Raw genomic sequence first — 17,067 nt, 5'->3', positions numbered from 1 at the left:
CAGGCAATTCGGACCTGTACAAGGGCTTCACCGGTGGACCAGGAGTTGCAGCAGTTGTCTTCCTTCAGCTCGTCTTTGGTTCTTTTGTTCCAGTGGTTGACTCTGCTTTCCAAGTCCCAGAGACCTGCTTTTAAACAGTTTTCCCCCATTCATTGCAGCCTCGCTGTCACTCACACAGCAGGATGGCTGTCCTTGCTGGACAGTCAGCCAGCCAATCACGCCAGAGTGCATTCAGGTCTCCTAGGAGACTAAGCACAGGGAGTTTCGGGCACCTCTCTCACATCCTGTCCACCCAGACACTCAGGCACCAGAGGAGGGCTTCAGCACTGAAGCCCGCCAAAGACCAATGAACAAAGGGACCAAACCTGGTTTGGCACGCAGAGACAAACACAAGAACGACATTTCCAAAAAGAAATAGCAAAAAAAGTTGACCTGAGTCTGTTTTTTACAGATAGGTTTTGGGCACCATATTGGAAAATATGGCTGACCCGATTTTTAGCTACCGGTGTTCGCGGTCTGGAAAAATCATGGTAGTTTATTTAAAACCACTGCCACCAGCCATTTCAAGTGGGAAAGGGTAACATTTGACTGTTACATGAGTGTTTAGAGTCAGGGGATGCTAGGCAACCCCTCCAGCACTCTATAGGAAGATAGGGTGTGCTGGGTCTGTATATTTAAAGAGACTAGTGACGTCAATTTACCTTTACATGCTCTAGGATACAGTAGTCAGTCCCAGAGAAGGTATTCAAACCTTGGGGAGTCTGAAAGACACCCCTGTGTCACTGCACTGAGGGTGCTGTGTGACACACAGGAAAATATGATGCCTATGGAGTTGTTTTAAAACTCCATATCCAAAGAACACAAAAGTAAAACACATTGAAAATGAAATGTTCAAAGCCCCACAATATAGCGAAAGAGCTGGAGGGCTCTAAGGTAGAGGGAATTTAGCACTTGAGTGAGAATTCTCCCTAACACTGGTCCACCCCCAGGAACTAGATCCAATAGCGATGTCCATGTCCTGGCCACCTGACGACAGACCCCCAGGGACTAGCTAGGGAGGAGACACCTTCAGGTTTCTCACAAAACAGAGATAACCCCTCTTTTTTCAATGTGACAGATCTGCATGTACGGTTGACACGTAGGCGGAGTCAATGTACACCGTAATTTCCAAATCTCTGTGTTTCTAAAGAGCAACAATAAGCGCTATCAATTCTGCTGCCACTAGCTCAAATTCTCCATTTAATCAGGATCTTACAACTGCAGATCCTGTATGCCTCTCCCCACTAGTATTATACATTTTTCATCCCCCATCAATAAAAAGAATCTCCCCTCCCGCTAAAGCATTTTCTTTCCCATGGGGTGTATTTTCATAAAATTCAACACAATTAGTGCAATTGTGTACATGATCACTTTCTTCTATAGGTTCAGCTACAAACATGGCTGGGTTCACTATTTTACATCTCGCAATTTTAATTGTTTGTTTAGAAATCATTATTTCATATGTAGATGCTCTTTGTGTCATCAATGTACTTTTGTGTTTCTCTAAAATGGCAAAAAAGGCATGCTCCACATATAGAGTCATTGCACAGCCTATAGTAATACTTGTGGAGTTCTCATTCGTAAATGCAGCAGCAGCTAAAGATTGTTGGCATACAAAATGTCCTTTCATAACTGGATCTAAAATCCCACTGTAATACGTCAAAGGTTTAAACCCTAGTGTTGTTCTTTGGGTGAGGACTGCTGTCATTACTGATCCATTGGTGCGTGAAAACAAATAAATCTCTTCACTATAATTGGGAATTCCAAAAACTAGAGCTGTACAAATTGGTCTTTTAATTCTTCAAATTGTATCTAGTCAATTCATCTAAAACTATTCCATCTAATACCATTTCATCGAAATTTTTCCATCTAAAATGTTTCCATCAAATGCATGTTTTTGGGGATAAAGGGTTAATTTCTGTTCAGGTGTATTTTAAAGGGAAAAAAACAGGTGTTTGGGCCCCCCCCAAAAAATAAAAGTAAAAAAATAAAATGCATTAGGTGAACATTTTTTAGATGGAAAAATGTCGATGGAATGGCATTAGATGCAATGGTTTTAGATGAAATGACCATAAACCCTTCAAATCATTCCTCCATTTCTTCAGTCCATTCTATCTTTTTCTTACCATCTTGATCTTTCTTAAGTGCTTGCAAAAGTGGTTTTGTGTATGTGCTGTAGTCGAACACCCAAGCTCTACAATAATTGCATAGGCCCAGAAATCGCTGCATTTGCCCCACTGCATTTGGCTTTGGTGTTTTCATGATAACCCCCGCTCTCACAGGTGTCACTTTTTTTCCTTCATGTGAAATTAACTGGCCTATGTACAACGCCTCTTCCTGGCAATACTGTAATTTCTCCTTATCTACTTTGTATCCTTTGTCTGCCAATACAGTCATTAACTGAACAGAGTCCTGACTACATCCAACCTCTTTTTCACTACAGATTAATATGTCATCTATGTACTGAATTACCGCACTTTTGAGTTCAATGTTACCTTAATCCATCTGTAGGACCCTATTCAAAATCAACGGGTACTCACAGTGAACTGGATAACCAAGCCCTTTAAGATGAGTAGCAATTACCCTGGAGATGGACCGGGATGAGGATTTTTATTCATAAATCAATAATCAAAATGACTTAGATAGTTGGTAAAAGGAAGACTGTTTTAATATCAATTATTTAAAACAGGGGGCATAACGAACATCAACGCATTTGCTCGATCCTCTTACTCAATGCATTCTAGTAAAAACTGAGATTTTATACACAAACTCGTCATCAATGACGTTAACTAACTACTAATGTCATCCTATGTGGCAAACTATAAAAACCTATGAGTATGGGTGATTGCCTCTGAGTGAATATCTAAGTATACAATCCATACTAGTCTAAAAAAGTGTGAATATGTGATTGGTTACTTAACATAAGGTGGGGCAATTAAGCCCTTCCCTAAAAATGACCACTATGAACGTCACTAAATACACAAGGTACCATTCTGTTACACAACTATAGGACCACTAATTACACGGTAGCCTACAATTGGTTGGCAATCTAACCTCCATCAGTACTTTTCCACCTATGTCTAGCAGCATGTAGGCTGGCCATCCAGGTGCTGGTGAGCTCACCTTAACTATTGCTTCCCACCAATTAGTATATCAATCCATCATCACTTCAGTGGTCTAATGTCAATTAGGCTTTGAAGCTCGGCCTTGGGAGGGTTCTTAGCTTCTGTGAAATTCAGGGAGTGAGAGCACACTTTTTGCCCTCATGCGTAGGTGTGACCATTTCGTTCGTCCAACTTCATCCTCCCATATGATTGGAGACCATGGAATTGAACTTCCAGCACCTTTTAATACTATTTTTTAATAGACCTCTGATGTCTTCCTTGTTTTGTTCATGCCTTCTGGACAGGAGTTTTGTTCTTCCACACGATTTGTATTCAATGTCAGTTCACTCCAGTTTGATAAGACCTTGGCTTCTTCGGCTCATCCAGCCTCGTCTGCTGAAATTCACTTTTTAATTCAATTTGCTTTTTAACTGCGACACTCTGGAAATTAGGCTTTCTCTTCCTTCTTCCTAAAGTCCAGCGCTGCTATAATGCGTAGTGGAAACATCCATCCTTTACTCGTCTATATATATATATATATAATACATGGCCACAGTAGTGGCCATGTAGTTATGGTTAAGTTGCTGTTTCCATAGGAAGAGCACTTTTTGGGTGGCTTATAACTTCGCTCTCCCTGGACAAATCCTCACCAATCTTTGCAAAAAAAGTATTTGGGTCACTCTGAAACTTTTTGCAAAGTTTGGTGAGGATTCGTCCAAGGGGGGCAAAGTTATAGGGGGGGTCCCAAAACTTTTTTTTTTCCCATAGACATAATGGGAAAAAACTTTGCTCACGCCTACAGCCCAAACCGCTGGACGGATTTACACCAAATTTGCGGCAGGAGCGGCGGCTTGGTCCCAAAAGCGTTGCTTTATTTGGTGTAAATCCGTCCAGTAGGTTTTAAAAAAAATGACAAAAATGTAAGTGAAAAAAATTAGTGATATCTGTGTTCGCTTCGCGGACACACTTCTCTGTTCGCTCCACGGACAGGACGGCGATTGGGCAAGCAGCTTGCGTGATGTCTGCGGACATCTGACGTGCTCTCTCATTGGATGCTGTGAAAGCATGCAGTGCGTCTGGCTTCAGAGACGCCCGTCATCTTTGTTCCTTGCTTGAGAGGCTTTGTATCCCGCCTGCACAGTAAGTCCCCCATCCCCGCTCATGCCCGTGTCTGTCTCCTGTTCCTCCCACCCCCCTCTCATGCCCCGTGTGTCCTTCTTTTCACCCCCACTCATGCTCCGTGTCTTCCCTTTTCCTCCAGCCCCCCGCTCACGCCATCGGCACACGGTGGCCAGCGGAGGGCCGAGGAGCGGGATCTGCCGCCTGCACACAAAGTCTTTCTCCCTCCCGCCCACCCCCCGCTCATGTCCGTGTGTCTTTCTCCCTCCCGCCCACCCCCCGCTCATGTCCATGTGTCTTTCTCCCTCCCGCCCACCCCCCGCTCATGCCCCGTGTGTCTCTCTCCCTCCCGCCCACCCCCCGCTCATGCCCCGTGTGTCTCTCTCCCTCCCGCCCACCCCCCGCTCATGCCCCATGTGTCGCTCTCCCTCCCGCCCACCCCCCGCTCATGCCCTGTGTGTCTGTCTCCCTCCTCCCACCCCCCGCTCATGCCCCGTGTGTCTCTCTCCCTCCCCCCATCCCGCTCATGTCCCGTGTCTGTCTACTGTTCTCCCCACCCCCCGCTCATGCCCCGTATCTGTCTCCTGTTCCCCTCATGTGCCGTGTCTGTCTCCAGTTGCCCTCGCTCATGCCACGTGTATGTCTCCTGTTCTCCCCACCCCCCGCTCATGCCCTGTGTCTGTGTCCTGTTCCCCCCACCCCCCGCTCATGCCCCGTGTCTATCTCCTGTTGCCCCCCACACCCCGCTCATGCCCCGTGTCTGTCTCCTGTTCCCCCCACCCGCTCATGCCCCGTGTCTGTCTCCTGTTCCCCCCACCCGCTCATGCCCCGTGTCTCTCTCTTGTTGCCCCCCACCCCCGCTCATGCCCCTTGTCTGTCTCCTGTTCCTCCCACCCCCCGCTCATGCCCCGTGTCTGTCTCCTGTTGCCCCCCACCCCACCGCTCATGCCCCGAGTCTGTTCGCCCCACCCCCCGCTCATGCCCCGTGTCTGTTGTTTCCCCCCACCCCCGCTCATGCCCCGTGTCTATCTCCTGTTCCCCCCACCCCTCACTCATGCCCTGTGTCTGTCTCCTGTTCCCCCCACCCCCCGCTCATGCCCCGTGTGTCTCCTGTTGGCCCCACCCCCGCTCATGCCCTGTGTCTCTCCTGTTGCCCCCCACACCCCGCTCATGCCCCGTGTCTGTCTCCTGTTCTCCCCACCCCCCGTTCATGCTCTGTGTCTGTCTCCTGTTCCCCCCCACCCCCCGCTCTTGCCCCGTGTCTGTCTCCTGTTGCCCCCCGCTCATGCCCCGTGTCTGTCTCCTGTTCCCCCCCACCCCCCGCTCATGCCTCGTGTCTCTATCCTGTTGCCCCCCACCCCCGCTCATGCCCCGTGTCTGTCTCCTGTTCCTCCCACCCCTGCTCATGCCCCGTGTCTGTCTCCTGTTCCTCCCACCCCTGCTCATGCCCCGTGTCTGTCTCCTGTTGTCCCCCACCCCCCGCTCATGCCCCGTGTCTATTCTCCCCACCCCCCGCTCATGCCCCGTGTCTGTTGTTCCCCTCCACCCCCCGCTCATGCCCCATGTCTGTCTCCTGTTCCCCCCACCCCTCGCTCATGCCCCGTGTCTGTCTCCTGTTCCCCCACCCCCCGCTCAAGCCCCGTGTCTCTCCTGTTGCCCCCCACCCCCCGCTCATGCCCCGTGTCTGTCTCCTGTTCTCCCCACCCCCCGCTCATGCCCCGTGTCTGTCTCCTGTTCCTCCCACCCCCCCGCTCATGCCCCGTGTCTGTCTCCTGTTGCCCCCCACACCCCCGCTCATGCCCCGTGTCTGTTCTCCCCGCCCCCCGCTCATGCCCCGTGCCTGTTGTTCCCCTCCACCCCCGCTCATGCCCCGTGTCTGTCTCCTGTTCCCCCACCCCTCGCTCATGCCCCGTGCCTGTCTCCTGTTCCCCCAACCCCCGCTCATGCCCCGTGTCTCTCCTGTTGCCCCCACCCCCCGCTCATGCCCCGTGTCTGTTGTTCCCCTCCACCCCGCTCATGCCCCGTGTCTGTCTCCTGTTCCCCCCACCCCTCGCTCATGCCCCGTGTCTGTCTCCTGTTGTCCCCCACCCCCCCGCTCATGCCCCGTGTCTGTTCTCCCCACCCCCTGCTCATGCCCTGTGTCTGTTGTTCCCCTCCACCCCGCTTATGCCCCGTGTCTGTCTCCCGTTCCCCCCACCCCTCGCTCATGCCCGTGTCTGTCTCCTGTTCCCCCCACCCCCCGCTCAAGCCCCGTGTCTCTCCTGTTGCCCCCCACCCCCCGCTCATGCCCCGTGTCTGTCTCCTGTTCTCCCCACCCCCCCGCTCATGCCCCGTGTCTGTCTCCTGTTCCTCCCACCCCCCCGCTCATGCCCCGTGTCTGTCTCCTGTTGCCCCCACCCCCCGCTCATGCCCCGTGTCTGTTCTCCCCACCCCCCGCTCATGCCCCGTGCCTGTTGTTCCCCCCCGCTCATGCCCCGTGTCTTTCTCCTGTTCCCCCCACCCCTCGCTCATGTCCCGTGTCTGTCTCCTGTTCCCCCAACCCCCGCTCATGCCCCGTGTCTCTCCTGTTGCCCCCACCCCCCGCTCATGCCCCGTGTCTCTCCTGTTGCCCCCACCCCCGCTCATGCCCCGTGTCTGTCTCCTGTTACCCCCCACCCCCCGCTCATGCCCCGTGTCTGTCTCCTGTTCTCCCCACCCCCCGCTCATGCCCCGTGTCTGTCTCCTGTTGCCCCCCACCCCCCGCTCATGCCCAGTGTCTCTCTCCTGTTGCCCCCCACCCCCGCTCATGCCCTGTGTCTGTCTCCTGTACCCCCCCACCCCCCGCTCATGCCCCGTGTCTCTCTCCTGTTGCCCCCCACCCCCTGCTCATGCCCCATGTCTGTCTCCTGTACCCCCCACCCCCCGCTAATGCCCCGTGTCTCTCTCCTGTTGCCCCCCACTCCCCCGCTCATGTCCCGTGTCTGTCTTCTGTTCCCTCCACCCCCCGCTCATGCCCCGTGTCTGTCTCCTGTTCCCCCCACCCCCCCTCATGCCCTGTGTCTGTCTCCTGTTGCCCCACCCATGCTCCGTGTCTGTCTCCTGTACCCCCCACTCCGCGCTCATGCCCCGTGTCTCTCTCCTGTTGCCCCCCACCCCCCCGCTCATGCCCCGTGTCTGTCTCCTGTTGCCCCCCACCCCCTGCGCATGCCCCGTGTCTGTCTCCTGTTCTCCCCATCCCCACTCATGCCCCGTATCTGTCTCCTGTTACCCCATCCCCCACTCATGCCCCGTGTCTGTCTCCTGTTCTCCCCACCCCCCGCTCATGCCCCGTGTCTCTCTCCTGTTGGCCCCACCCCCCGCTCATGCCCCGTGTCTCTCCTGTTGCCCCCACCCCCGCTCAAGCCCCGTGTCTGTCTCCTGTTACCCCCCACCCCCCGCTCATGCCCCGTGTCTGTCTCCTGTTCTCCCCACCCCCCGCTCATGCCCCGTGTCTGTCTCCTGTTGCCCCCCACCCCCCGCTCATGCCCAGTGTCTCTCTCCTGTTGCCCCCCACCCCGCTCATGCCCTGTGTCTGTCTCCTGTACCCCCCCACCCCCCGCTCATGCCCCGTGTCTCTCTCCTGTTGCCCCCCACCCCCTGCTCATGCCCCATGTCTGTCTCCTGTACCCCCCACCCCCCGCTAATGCCCCGTGTCTCTCTCCTGTTGCCCCCCACTCCCCCGCTCATGCCCCATGTCTGTCTTCTGTTCCCTCCCCCCCGCTCATGCCCTCGTGTCTGTCTCCTGTTCCCCCCACCCCCTCTCATGCCCTGTGTCTGTCTCCTGTTGCCCCACCCATGCTCCGTGTCTGTCTCCTGTACCCCCCACTCCGCGCTCATGCCCCGTGTCTCTCTCCTGTTGCCCCCCACCCCCCCGCTCATGCCCCGTGTCTGTCTCCTGTTGCCCCCCACCCCCTGCGCATGCCCCGTGTCTGTCTCCTGTTCTCCCCATCCCCACTCATGCCCCGTATCTGTCTCCTGTTACCCCATCCCCCACTCATGCCCCGTGTCTGTCTCCTGTTCTCCCCACCCCCCGCTCATGCCCCGTGTCTCTCTCCTGTTGGCCCCACCCCCCGCTCATGCCCCATGTCTGTCTCCTGTTGCCCCCCCACCCCCGCTCATGCCCCGTGTCTCCCTCGTGTTCCCCCCACCCCCCGCTCATGCCCCGTGTTTCCCTCGTGTTACCCCCCACCCCCCGCTCATGCCCCATGCCTCCCTCGTGTTCCCCCCACCCCCTGCTCATGCCCCTTGTCTCTCTCCTTTCCCCCCCACCCCCGCTCATGTCCCGTGTGTGCCCTGTACCCCCCCGCTCATGCCACGTGTCTCCCTTGTGTTCCTCCCCACCCCCTGCTCATACCCTGTGTCTCCCTCATGTTCCTCCCCACCCGCTGCTCATGCCCCGTGTCTCTCTCGTGTTCCCCCACCACCGCTCATGCCCCGTGTTTCCTTCCTTTTCCCCCCCACCCCCTGCTCATGCCCCGTTTGTACCCTGTTCCCTCTCACCCCCCGCTCATGCCCATGTGTCTCCCCTGTCCGGCATTCCCACTTTGAGGACATAAGATGTTAGTGGTCTTCATCTATTGAAAAGGATGTTATGGTGACGTTGCACTAATAAAACCCTTTAAAATTTAGCAAAAAAAAAAATGTTACAGGGACGTTATGGTTAAGTTGCACTAATAAAAACCTATGAAATTCAATGAAAAAACTTTGTTAAAGGGACATTATGGTTAAGTTGCGCTACTAAAAACCTATGAAATTCAGTGAAAAAATGTTGTAAAAGGGACGTTATGGTTCCAAGAAAAACCGAAAAACCCTTGAAATTCGCCAGTTATGGTAAGCTAAGCAACCATAACTCGCGCCACCACCGTGCACTGCTAAGACTAACACCCAGGACATCAAAGATGACATCACAAATGTCATTGATGACATCACTGATGACATCACATGTCTGGCTCACTCTTTTTTCTTTTGCTGACATATCTAGGCCACATGGTTTTATTCAGTAACAGTCAGAAACTAAACATTTTATTTTATTTGTAGACATATCCTTCAAGTAGGTTCTTACAGTAATTCCCTTAGAGTCCAGTCACACCATATGAAACATATACATACGGGAAGACACAAGCTTGAAAGACAGCAATCCTTTTTGTGCATAAAGATAATCAATAGACTTATGAGCACTTTCTGATAGTTCTGTTGTTTTTTTTTATGGCTGTACTTTCCCTGTGGGTCCAATCACATCAAGTGATACATATACATAGGGTAAATAGCAGCTTTGAAACAGAGCAATCATTTATTTGCATGAAAATAATCAGTTAAGTTATGAATTGTTTCTGCTACTACTTGTGCTTTTTTGCTAACTTCACTTTCCCTGTATATACCCATATTGGTATGTGTTCTTGTGTCTTTGTGTTTTGTCTATAGTAATGCAATGATGTAATACATGTGTTTTATTAGCTACGTATTACATATTTCACAGTACACAAAAATCTATTAAGAAAACAATTATCATTTCATTATTCAACATATTAACATTACGAATATTATAACTTCATCTTGTACGCTGCACACAATGTTATGTTTCTGTATGAGTAGCTTAGTATACTAGATAGAACCCCATAATAGAATGCTATTTATATCAATGCATCGTTCAATGCACTAATTAGGGTATGATATTTATTGCAATGATCCTTGACACTTGTTTCGCAACATTATAATAAGAATCCCTTGTACACATATTTCATGAAAAGTACATACACATGTGATGTCATCAGTGATGTCATCAATGACATTTATGATGTCATCTTTGATGTCCTGGGTGTTAGTTTTAGCAGTGCATGGTGGTGGCGCGAGTTATGGTTGCTTAGCTTACCATAACTGGCGAATTTCAAGGGTTTTTCGGTTTTACTTGGAACCATAACGTCCCTTTGACAAAGTTTTTTCACTGAATTTCATAGGTTTTTAGTAGCGCAACTTAACCATAACGTCCCTTTAACAAAGTTTTTTCATTGAATATATATATATATATATATATATATATATATATATATATATATATATATATATATATATATATATTGGCGCTTCCCGCAATCTATTCACTATAAAGCTAGCCTCAAGATTACTATGTCTTCTTGTGTTTCTTTTGCATTTGTATACGTGTAACATAGCTTAATGTCTTCATCTGTTTCTGTGGCATAAGCTTCTTCACCTTGATCCCAAGATGTCACTTATCCTTGATACTTTCTTAATGCCTTATAGAATATCTGCATCCTCTGGGCTCTGCATCTCTTCTAGGTGCGTCAGTTCAGCTCTGTGTGACATCACCATTCGTCTTGGCTATTCATTTGCTCTGTTTCTTCTGGGGTATCCATTTAAGCGGCCATCATACTTTCTTGTATGCAGGTATGGTTTCCTCAATAAGAACCTTGCCTCTAGGATTCCTTGTGGCCTCTGTCCTTTCAACTGCTCTGTGTATGTTACATACTCTGGTTTTCAACATACAGGTAATAGGGGCGTATCTGTCAGAGTCAAACTCCAAATTGCCCTCTTCTTCTTCTAACTCCAACCCTCCAACCTCCTCCTCACCTGTGGCGATGGTTTCCTGGGGCTGTTCCAATCTCTTCTTCCACCAAGCAGTTTTTTTTGACGGAGGATAGGGCCTACCCCGGGAGGAAGCCACCCTGACCTGGTACAATAAGGTCTAGAGGGGGCCTCTCTGCCGGAGCAAGCTAAATGGGGGAAAAAGCCTGATGGCATAAAAAACCCCCTAGCGAAGCTGTGGTAAGTAGGTCCAAAGAAGAGGTAAGGAGGACTGATGAATCGAGAGCTGCCAAAGCGGAAAGTCCGAAGCGCTGGAGTCAGACGAAATACTATGGGAGGCCAGGAGGAGAGAGTGTAACGAACAGAGAGGGGGACCAAGGGGGGTCCAGGAAAGTAGCCAGGAACAAAGGAGGGAGAGGGAGATGAACTGGAGAAAAGGGCAGGCAGACAAATAGAGGGACCGAAAAGGGAACGGAGAATACTAGCGTCTCACCCGGAGCCTGACGCGAGAGGGTTGCAACGCGCAGACTTCCGGGTGTGACGGGAAGAAATAGGCGTACCGCGGCAGACGCCGCGGAAACAACTAGACCGCTGAACACAGTGCGTGGTGGGACGTGAAGGGGTGGCTAATGGCCGCCCAGTCTCCACCGCGACCAAATTCCCCAACGTTGGCGGCGCATGACAGTATGCCCCCTTCTATACCTGGACCACCCAGGCTAGGCGTTTGAAGGACGAGATATAGGTCCTGAGATCGCTGCTACCCTGCTGAACGTCTAGCAGTTCTTCTGCGGCAATATGAGTTATCTCAGCCTGTTCGAAGGTCTGTTTAAACAAGGTGACAAAGGCGCCATAGTCCTGGAGTACCGGATTGTTGCTGGTTACTAGTGGGGAGGCCCAGGCCAGGGCGTTTCCTGTTAGATTAGAAATAACGAACCCCACCTTGGTGTGAGCGCTGGCAAAAGTATGTGGGCGAAAGGCAAAATAAATGGCACAAGATTCGAGAAATTCCTTGAGACGTTTCGGCGATCCGTCATATTTACCAGAAGACAAGGACATGGGGGGGAGATCAGTCTCCCTAGATTCTCGAGCCGTAATCATTTGTCTTAATGCTGCATTTTCAGCTTTGACATTCTGTAGTTCGACGTTCATTCCTTGTACGGCTTGAATCAGCTCTTGCAGCTGTTCTGGGGTAGCCATGGTCTTTTTATGGCGTTGCAAACTGTCAGAGTCAAACTCCAAATTGCCCTCTTCTTCTTCTAACTCCAACCCTCCAACCTCCTCCTCACCTGTGGCGATGGTTTCCTGGGGCTGTTCCAATCTCTTCTTCCACCAAGCAGTTTTTTTTGACGGAGGATAGGGCCTACCCCGGGAGGAAGCCACCCTGACCTGGTACAATAAGGTCTAGAGGGGGCCTCTCTGCCGGAGCAAGCTAAATGGGGGAAAAAGCCTGATGGCATAAACAAACCCCTAGCGAAGCTGTGGTAAGTAGGTCCAAAGAAGAGGTAAGGAGGACTGATGAATCGAGAGCTGCCAAAGCGGAAAGTCCGAAGCGCTGGAGTCAGACGAAATACTATGGGAGGCCAGGAGGAGAGAGTGTAACGAACAGAGAGGGGGACCAAGGGGGGTCCAGGAAAGTAGCCAGGAACAAAGGAGGGAGAGGGAGATGAACTGGAGAAAAGGGCAGGCAGACAAATAGAGGGACCGAAAAGGGAACGGAGAATACTAGCGTCTCACCCGGAGCCTGACGCGAGAGGGTTGCAACGCGCAGACTTCCGGGTGTGACGGGAAGAAATAGGCGTACCGCGGCAGACGCCGCGGAAACAACTAGACCGCTGAACACAGTGCGTGGTGGGACGTGAAGGGGTGGCTAATGGCCGCCCAGTCTCCACCGCGACCAAATTCCCCAACGTTGGCGGCGCATGACAGTATCGGTTGAGGTGGGGGTACTTGGCTCCTTCTCTACACTTCCCCACCTGGATGATTCATCGACCACTCATCATCCTTCACATCAAAACACGTTGGTCTAAAGACAAGCTTCTTTGGGACCCATATCTTTGTGATACCCTTCAGGCATCCTGCTGTTTTCACATGCTAATCTTTATTCCATGTCATAAGGCTGTATTGTCCATTTGGACTGCAATTGATCCATCTTCCCACATACTTCTTATGGTTCTTTGGATACATGAACTTCGTTTCCTCAGGTGCATGAATACTGGCCTTCACAAAGTCTCTGATTTCTTCATCTGTCAGTTCATTGGCTTTCCATCCTGGGTCGACATCGATCATTATCTTCATCCCCATGGCTTTCTTTGCTGTCTTCTTGCATTGCGAGACTATCAACTTGATCATACAGAATCCAAGTTATATCATCACTATCAGAGATACAAGGAACTTGAACATGTCTGCCATCCATTGTGGAACCCAAGAGAAGAGTGATCCAAACCAAGTGTCATCAGCAATGTCTTCAACTTTGTCTCTCATCTGACCATGGAGCTTTGTCTGAATGTCTATGGCCTCTGTCAAGGTTCCATTCTCGTCGTCATGAGAAGGTATAAATGTGCAACATGATTCTCCAATTTTCACACAAACACCTCCATCCATAGCTGTGATCATGACCAATACATATCTGTTCTGAAGTGTCATCAATAGTATAGCTCTTAATTCTTCTCTGATTGCATTGAATCCTTTTATAGTGGTGTTGATTGTAACAATTCCCATCTGGTAATCTGTAGCCATTTGGTATTTGCTCCAACCTGGATTCTCGGCATGAAAATTGTTGTGAACACTGATGAGGTCTGGCTGAACAGCCTATGCTAATATGGAATAGCATCAAAAGCTTCCATGGATTTTGCTGAGAAATAATTCTCTCTCTTCATTCTTCTTATCAGCTCCACAGATCTCTTCTTCCTCAGGTGAGCATCTGCTTTTGGAAAACTGTCAATGTGCAAGTCACTTTTTGGAATCTCTAATGCTGGAACATGAATATTCACTAATGAGCATATTCCTCCCCAATCCTTGGGTAGCCTTATATATGCTCTGGATCCACAAGCCTAATAGTGATCCATGATTATTGCTGTTCCAAGTTTCATTCCTGGTACATCAAAGATTCAACCACGGTTCTGATTTTCTCCAATTGTTCTTGTGCCATTATTTCTGAAGCACCGCTTTGCACTTTCCAAAGGCACTATCTGCAAGGGTCCTCCTTTTTCGTCGACCCAAGTCAGTAGTTTAGCAAGTCTTGGACACAGTGGTTTGCAACCATTCTGCACTATGTCATTGGCTGGTTTATAACAACCAATGACCACCCAGGCTCTGCAGACAACCTCCCCGTCTTCCCAGCCATCTGGTGATAGTACTGAACCCCAGATCTGCATCTGGCCTCTGTTCTTCCATCTACGCATTTCTTCTGCAGACTTTCCTGGACTCTCCAGTTTCTTGTTTACTTCCCATCTGATTCCAGCTCCTTTCACTCCAGGGTTCTCGCACTTGATCATATGATTCTTAGTATGGGATCTGTTTCTTGTCTTTGTGTCTTCGACATAGACATCTTTGTCAGGATCTGTCCATTCAGTTGCCCATTTCAGGAGTGCATCTCGGCCCATGAACTGGCCTCTTGTGCAAAGTGCTATGTGTGAAAGACAATGAGCAGTCTGGACATCTATTTCGATAGCTATGAAGATCTTGGATTGTCCCATACTGCAAAGGCAGAAGTGCACACACAAAGCATTCCTCCTTTCAAGTTCTTCTTCCCACTTCCTTGATACCATATATTATTTCCCAAGTGAGCTGTACTGTCCAGGTAATCATTTAGATCGGAATCATCCTCTCTGGTGCTTCTTTTAGGCCTCATTCTTCTCATGTGACTTTCCATAATCATTTCATGAAGTGTATTAGCATAACTTCTTCTAACTGGATCAATCATAGGCACATTTATCAGTGGGATTGGTACATCTACATGTGCTGTCTGAGTAGGAGAAAGTTCAGAAGGTTTCATTCTCTCAACATACCTTTTAGGGATGGAAATGTCTCGTAAAATCTCAATGTGAGACTTTCTTTTAGGAATCATCCATGGGTCAGTTATTACTGGACCGGGTGTAAATGCATGCACTACTTGTGTAGGTTCATCTTCTATCAACCTTTTTTCCTGCCTGTCTTGCTGTGCCTGTTTCTTGTGTCCTAAAAGAGTCCCTACGACACTTCCTGTATGTGAATTATTGTTAGTGACACTTACCTCAATTTCAGGCAATTTGTCATCTTTCTTTGGAACAAGGATAACTACATAGGGTTTTGGATGCCTTGTAGTTGCCACGACTGTACCTTCCTTCTGCTCAGGAAGATTCACTGGAGTCTTAGCTCCATGTACATCTATGTAGTATGATGTGCGTACTGTGAGTGAAAGCAGTATGATTATGAACAAAATGCAAACGTAAATTATGCACAAGTAGGATATTTTACAGCATCGACTTTGTGGACATGATAATATTGCTACTAACGCTTCCCATCTTAATTGCCTAAGGAAGGAAAAAGTTACTTTAATACAGCGGCATTATGCACTTTTTCGGGAAACTGCTTTCATGGCTTGACAACGTATCCTTGATCAGCTGTCTGCTTACTGGATACCAAAAACAAACTTTCAATGCATCCCTGGAACCAGTCTTTCACCACATGAAATGTGGTCACCTCTTTAGCAAGAAGAAAAAACAACTTAAGTTGATCTAGATAAGTTCAACGACATACACAATTTCCCAGTCAATTCCTCGAATATGTCTTAGACCAGATGACATGATGAATGTCTTTCAGCATGAAACAAAAGTTCTGTCTAACCAGCAACCTCTCGATCTGTTCTTGGAAGGAAAGTTTCACCTTGATCTTGGCATTCTTGCAGAGTAAGCGTTCACTTGCAGTATGATGCTTCTCACGATTTCATTTAGTGCTGCAGTGTTTCCCGCATCCCTTAAGAATGTGCGCACATCAGTGTATCTTCCAACAAGATACAGGTATTCTTCAATCAGGCGATAATGGACCACATTGACCAGTCTGTTTGCGGCATCACTTGGTAGGGGCATTTGTCCCGTCCCCACTATACTCTGCTAACTGCAAAACTTGCTCGATAACTGCTGTGAGCAACCTTCTTACGATTGGACCATTTTTAGGATCTTGCAGAAAAACATGTACGCTAGTAGTTCTCACCACAATAGCTGGATAAGTGCACAGAATGAAGAGAAAAACTTCAAGAATGATCCTTGAAATGTTGTCTTTGGGAATCACCCTGGGCAAATCCAAACAGGAACTCAGTGAAAAATGAATCAGGGTATTGTTGCCTCTTCCAATTGTCGAAAACAAACTCAAGATTTGGCATATTTCTTCTTCTTATCAAGTCTTAAAGTATGCCTCAGTCCAAAGTCAATACACTCCTGTGGCTTTAAGAACAAAAGATCTTCCCTTAATCCTGAAATGACTGCACAGAGTGTTTGAATCAGTATCCCTTTAACTTCTTTATAAGTGACCAAAAGAGTGTCCCGAACCAAGCCACAGTCCAACAAAATCTTTTCTTTTACTCAAGTCTCTGCGTCCTTCTTCCTCACCATAGACCTTGTCTGCATTTGCTGAGGTTGTTCCCCGATGCTTGCTTCCGAAGAGTGCGGGGGTAAGGGAGTCTTCTCTCCAGTATAGATTTTTATGTCACCAAGAAAAGTCCAAGCGTGTCTGCATTGCACTCTGACTGCAGGTGGCGTGATGTCTTCCACAATGAAAAGGCCATTAAATGTAGGCTCGTGCCACTTCCTTGTGAAGCTGCGGATTAAGACCACATCGGCAGGGAATAATTTTGGAAGACAAAGTTCTTGAACATTACTTGTTGAAGCCTCTCTTTCAGTGTTCTGTACTGTCCCACACCCTTTTCACCATAGCTGACCTGAAATGACAGAGGTACTTGAAGTCATACACAAAGGTAATTACGCAGCTCCATTCCTAATAGTTCAGATGTAGGCTGAGCATCACTTCTAACTCTGGATGGAGGTGTGAGGGGTGTCCTCATCCGTCTCCCTGTCACTATCTCATGGAGTGTGAGATGGTAGTCCAAACCAGGTGGGTTCCTCAATGCATATAATGCCAGTGGTAGGCAATGCAACCACCCTTTCCTCAAGGTAAGCTTCAACTTGGCCATCCTTTCTTTAAGCAAGCCGTTGAGTCGTTCACAGATCCAATTTCCTTGTGGATGACAGGCCAAAGAAAATGTGTGCTTTAT

At 49.2% G+C, this 17,067-nt stretch overlaps 2 protein-coding genes across 2 annotated transcripts in view; one reads left to right on the top strand and one right to left on the bottom strand.

Moving 5' to 3' along the window:
* Window positions 1-17,067, top strand: part of P2RY14 (purinergic receptor P2Y14) — a 362,563-nt gene that overhangs the window by 127,992 nt on the left and 217,504 nt on the right. The gene's annotated exons all lie outside the window — the stretch shown is intronic.
* Window positions 11,517-12,017, bottom strand: LOC138492920 (protein LDOC1-like). The gene has a single exon (XM_069620217.1). It carries the CDS (start codon window positions 12,015-12,017, stop codon window positions 11,517-11,519), a length of 501 nt encoding a protein of 166 aa, XP_069476318.1.

This window comes from Ambystoma mexicanum, chromosome 10 (assembly GCF_040938575.1).
Source record: "Ambystoma mexicanum isolate Mex_15411 chromosome 10, UKY_AmexF1_1, whole genome shotgun sequence".
In the NCBI taxonomy this organism is placed as follows: Eukaryota; Metazoa; Chordata; class Amphibia; order Caudata; family Ambystomatidae; genus Ambystoma; species Ambystoma mexicanum.
Note: the sequence above shows the minus strand (reverse complement) of the source record. Positions and strands in the feature narration are given on the sequence as shown.

Excerpts from the sequence above, each read along its gene's own strand:
- LOC138492920 (XM_069620217.1), bottom strand. The coding sequence starts at position 12,017 with ATGGCTACCCCAGAACAGCTGCAAGAGCTGATTCAAGCCGTACAAGGA.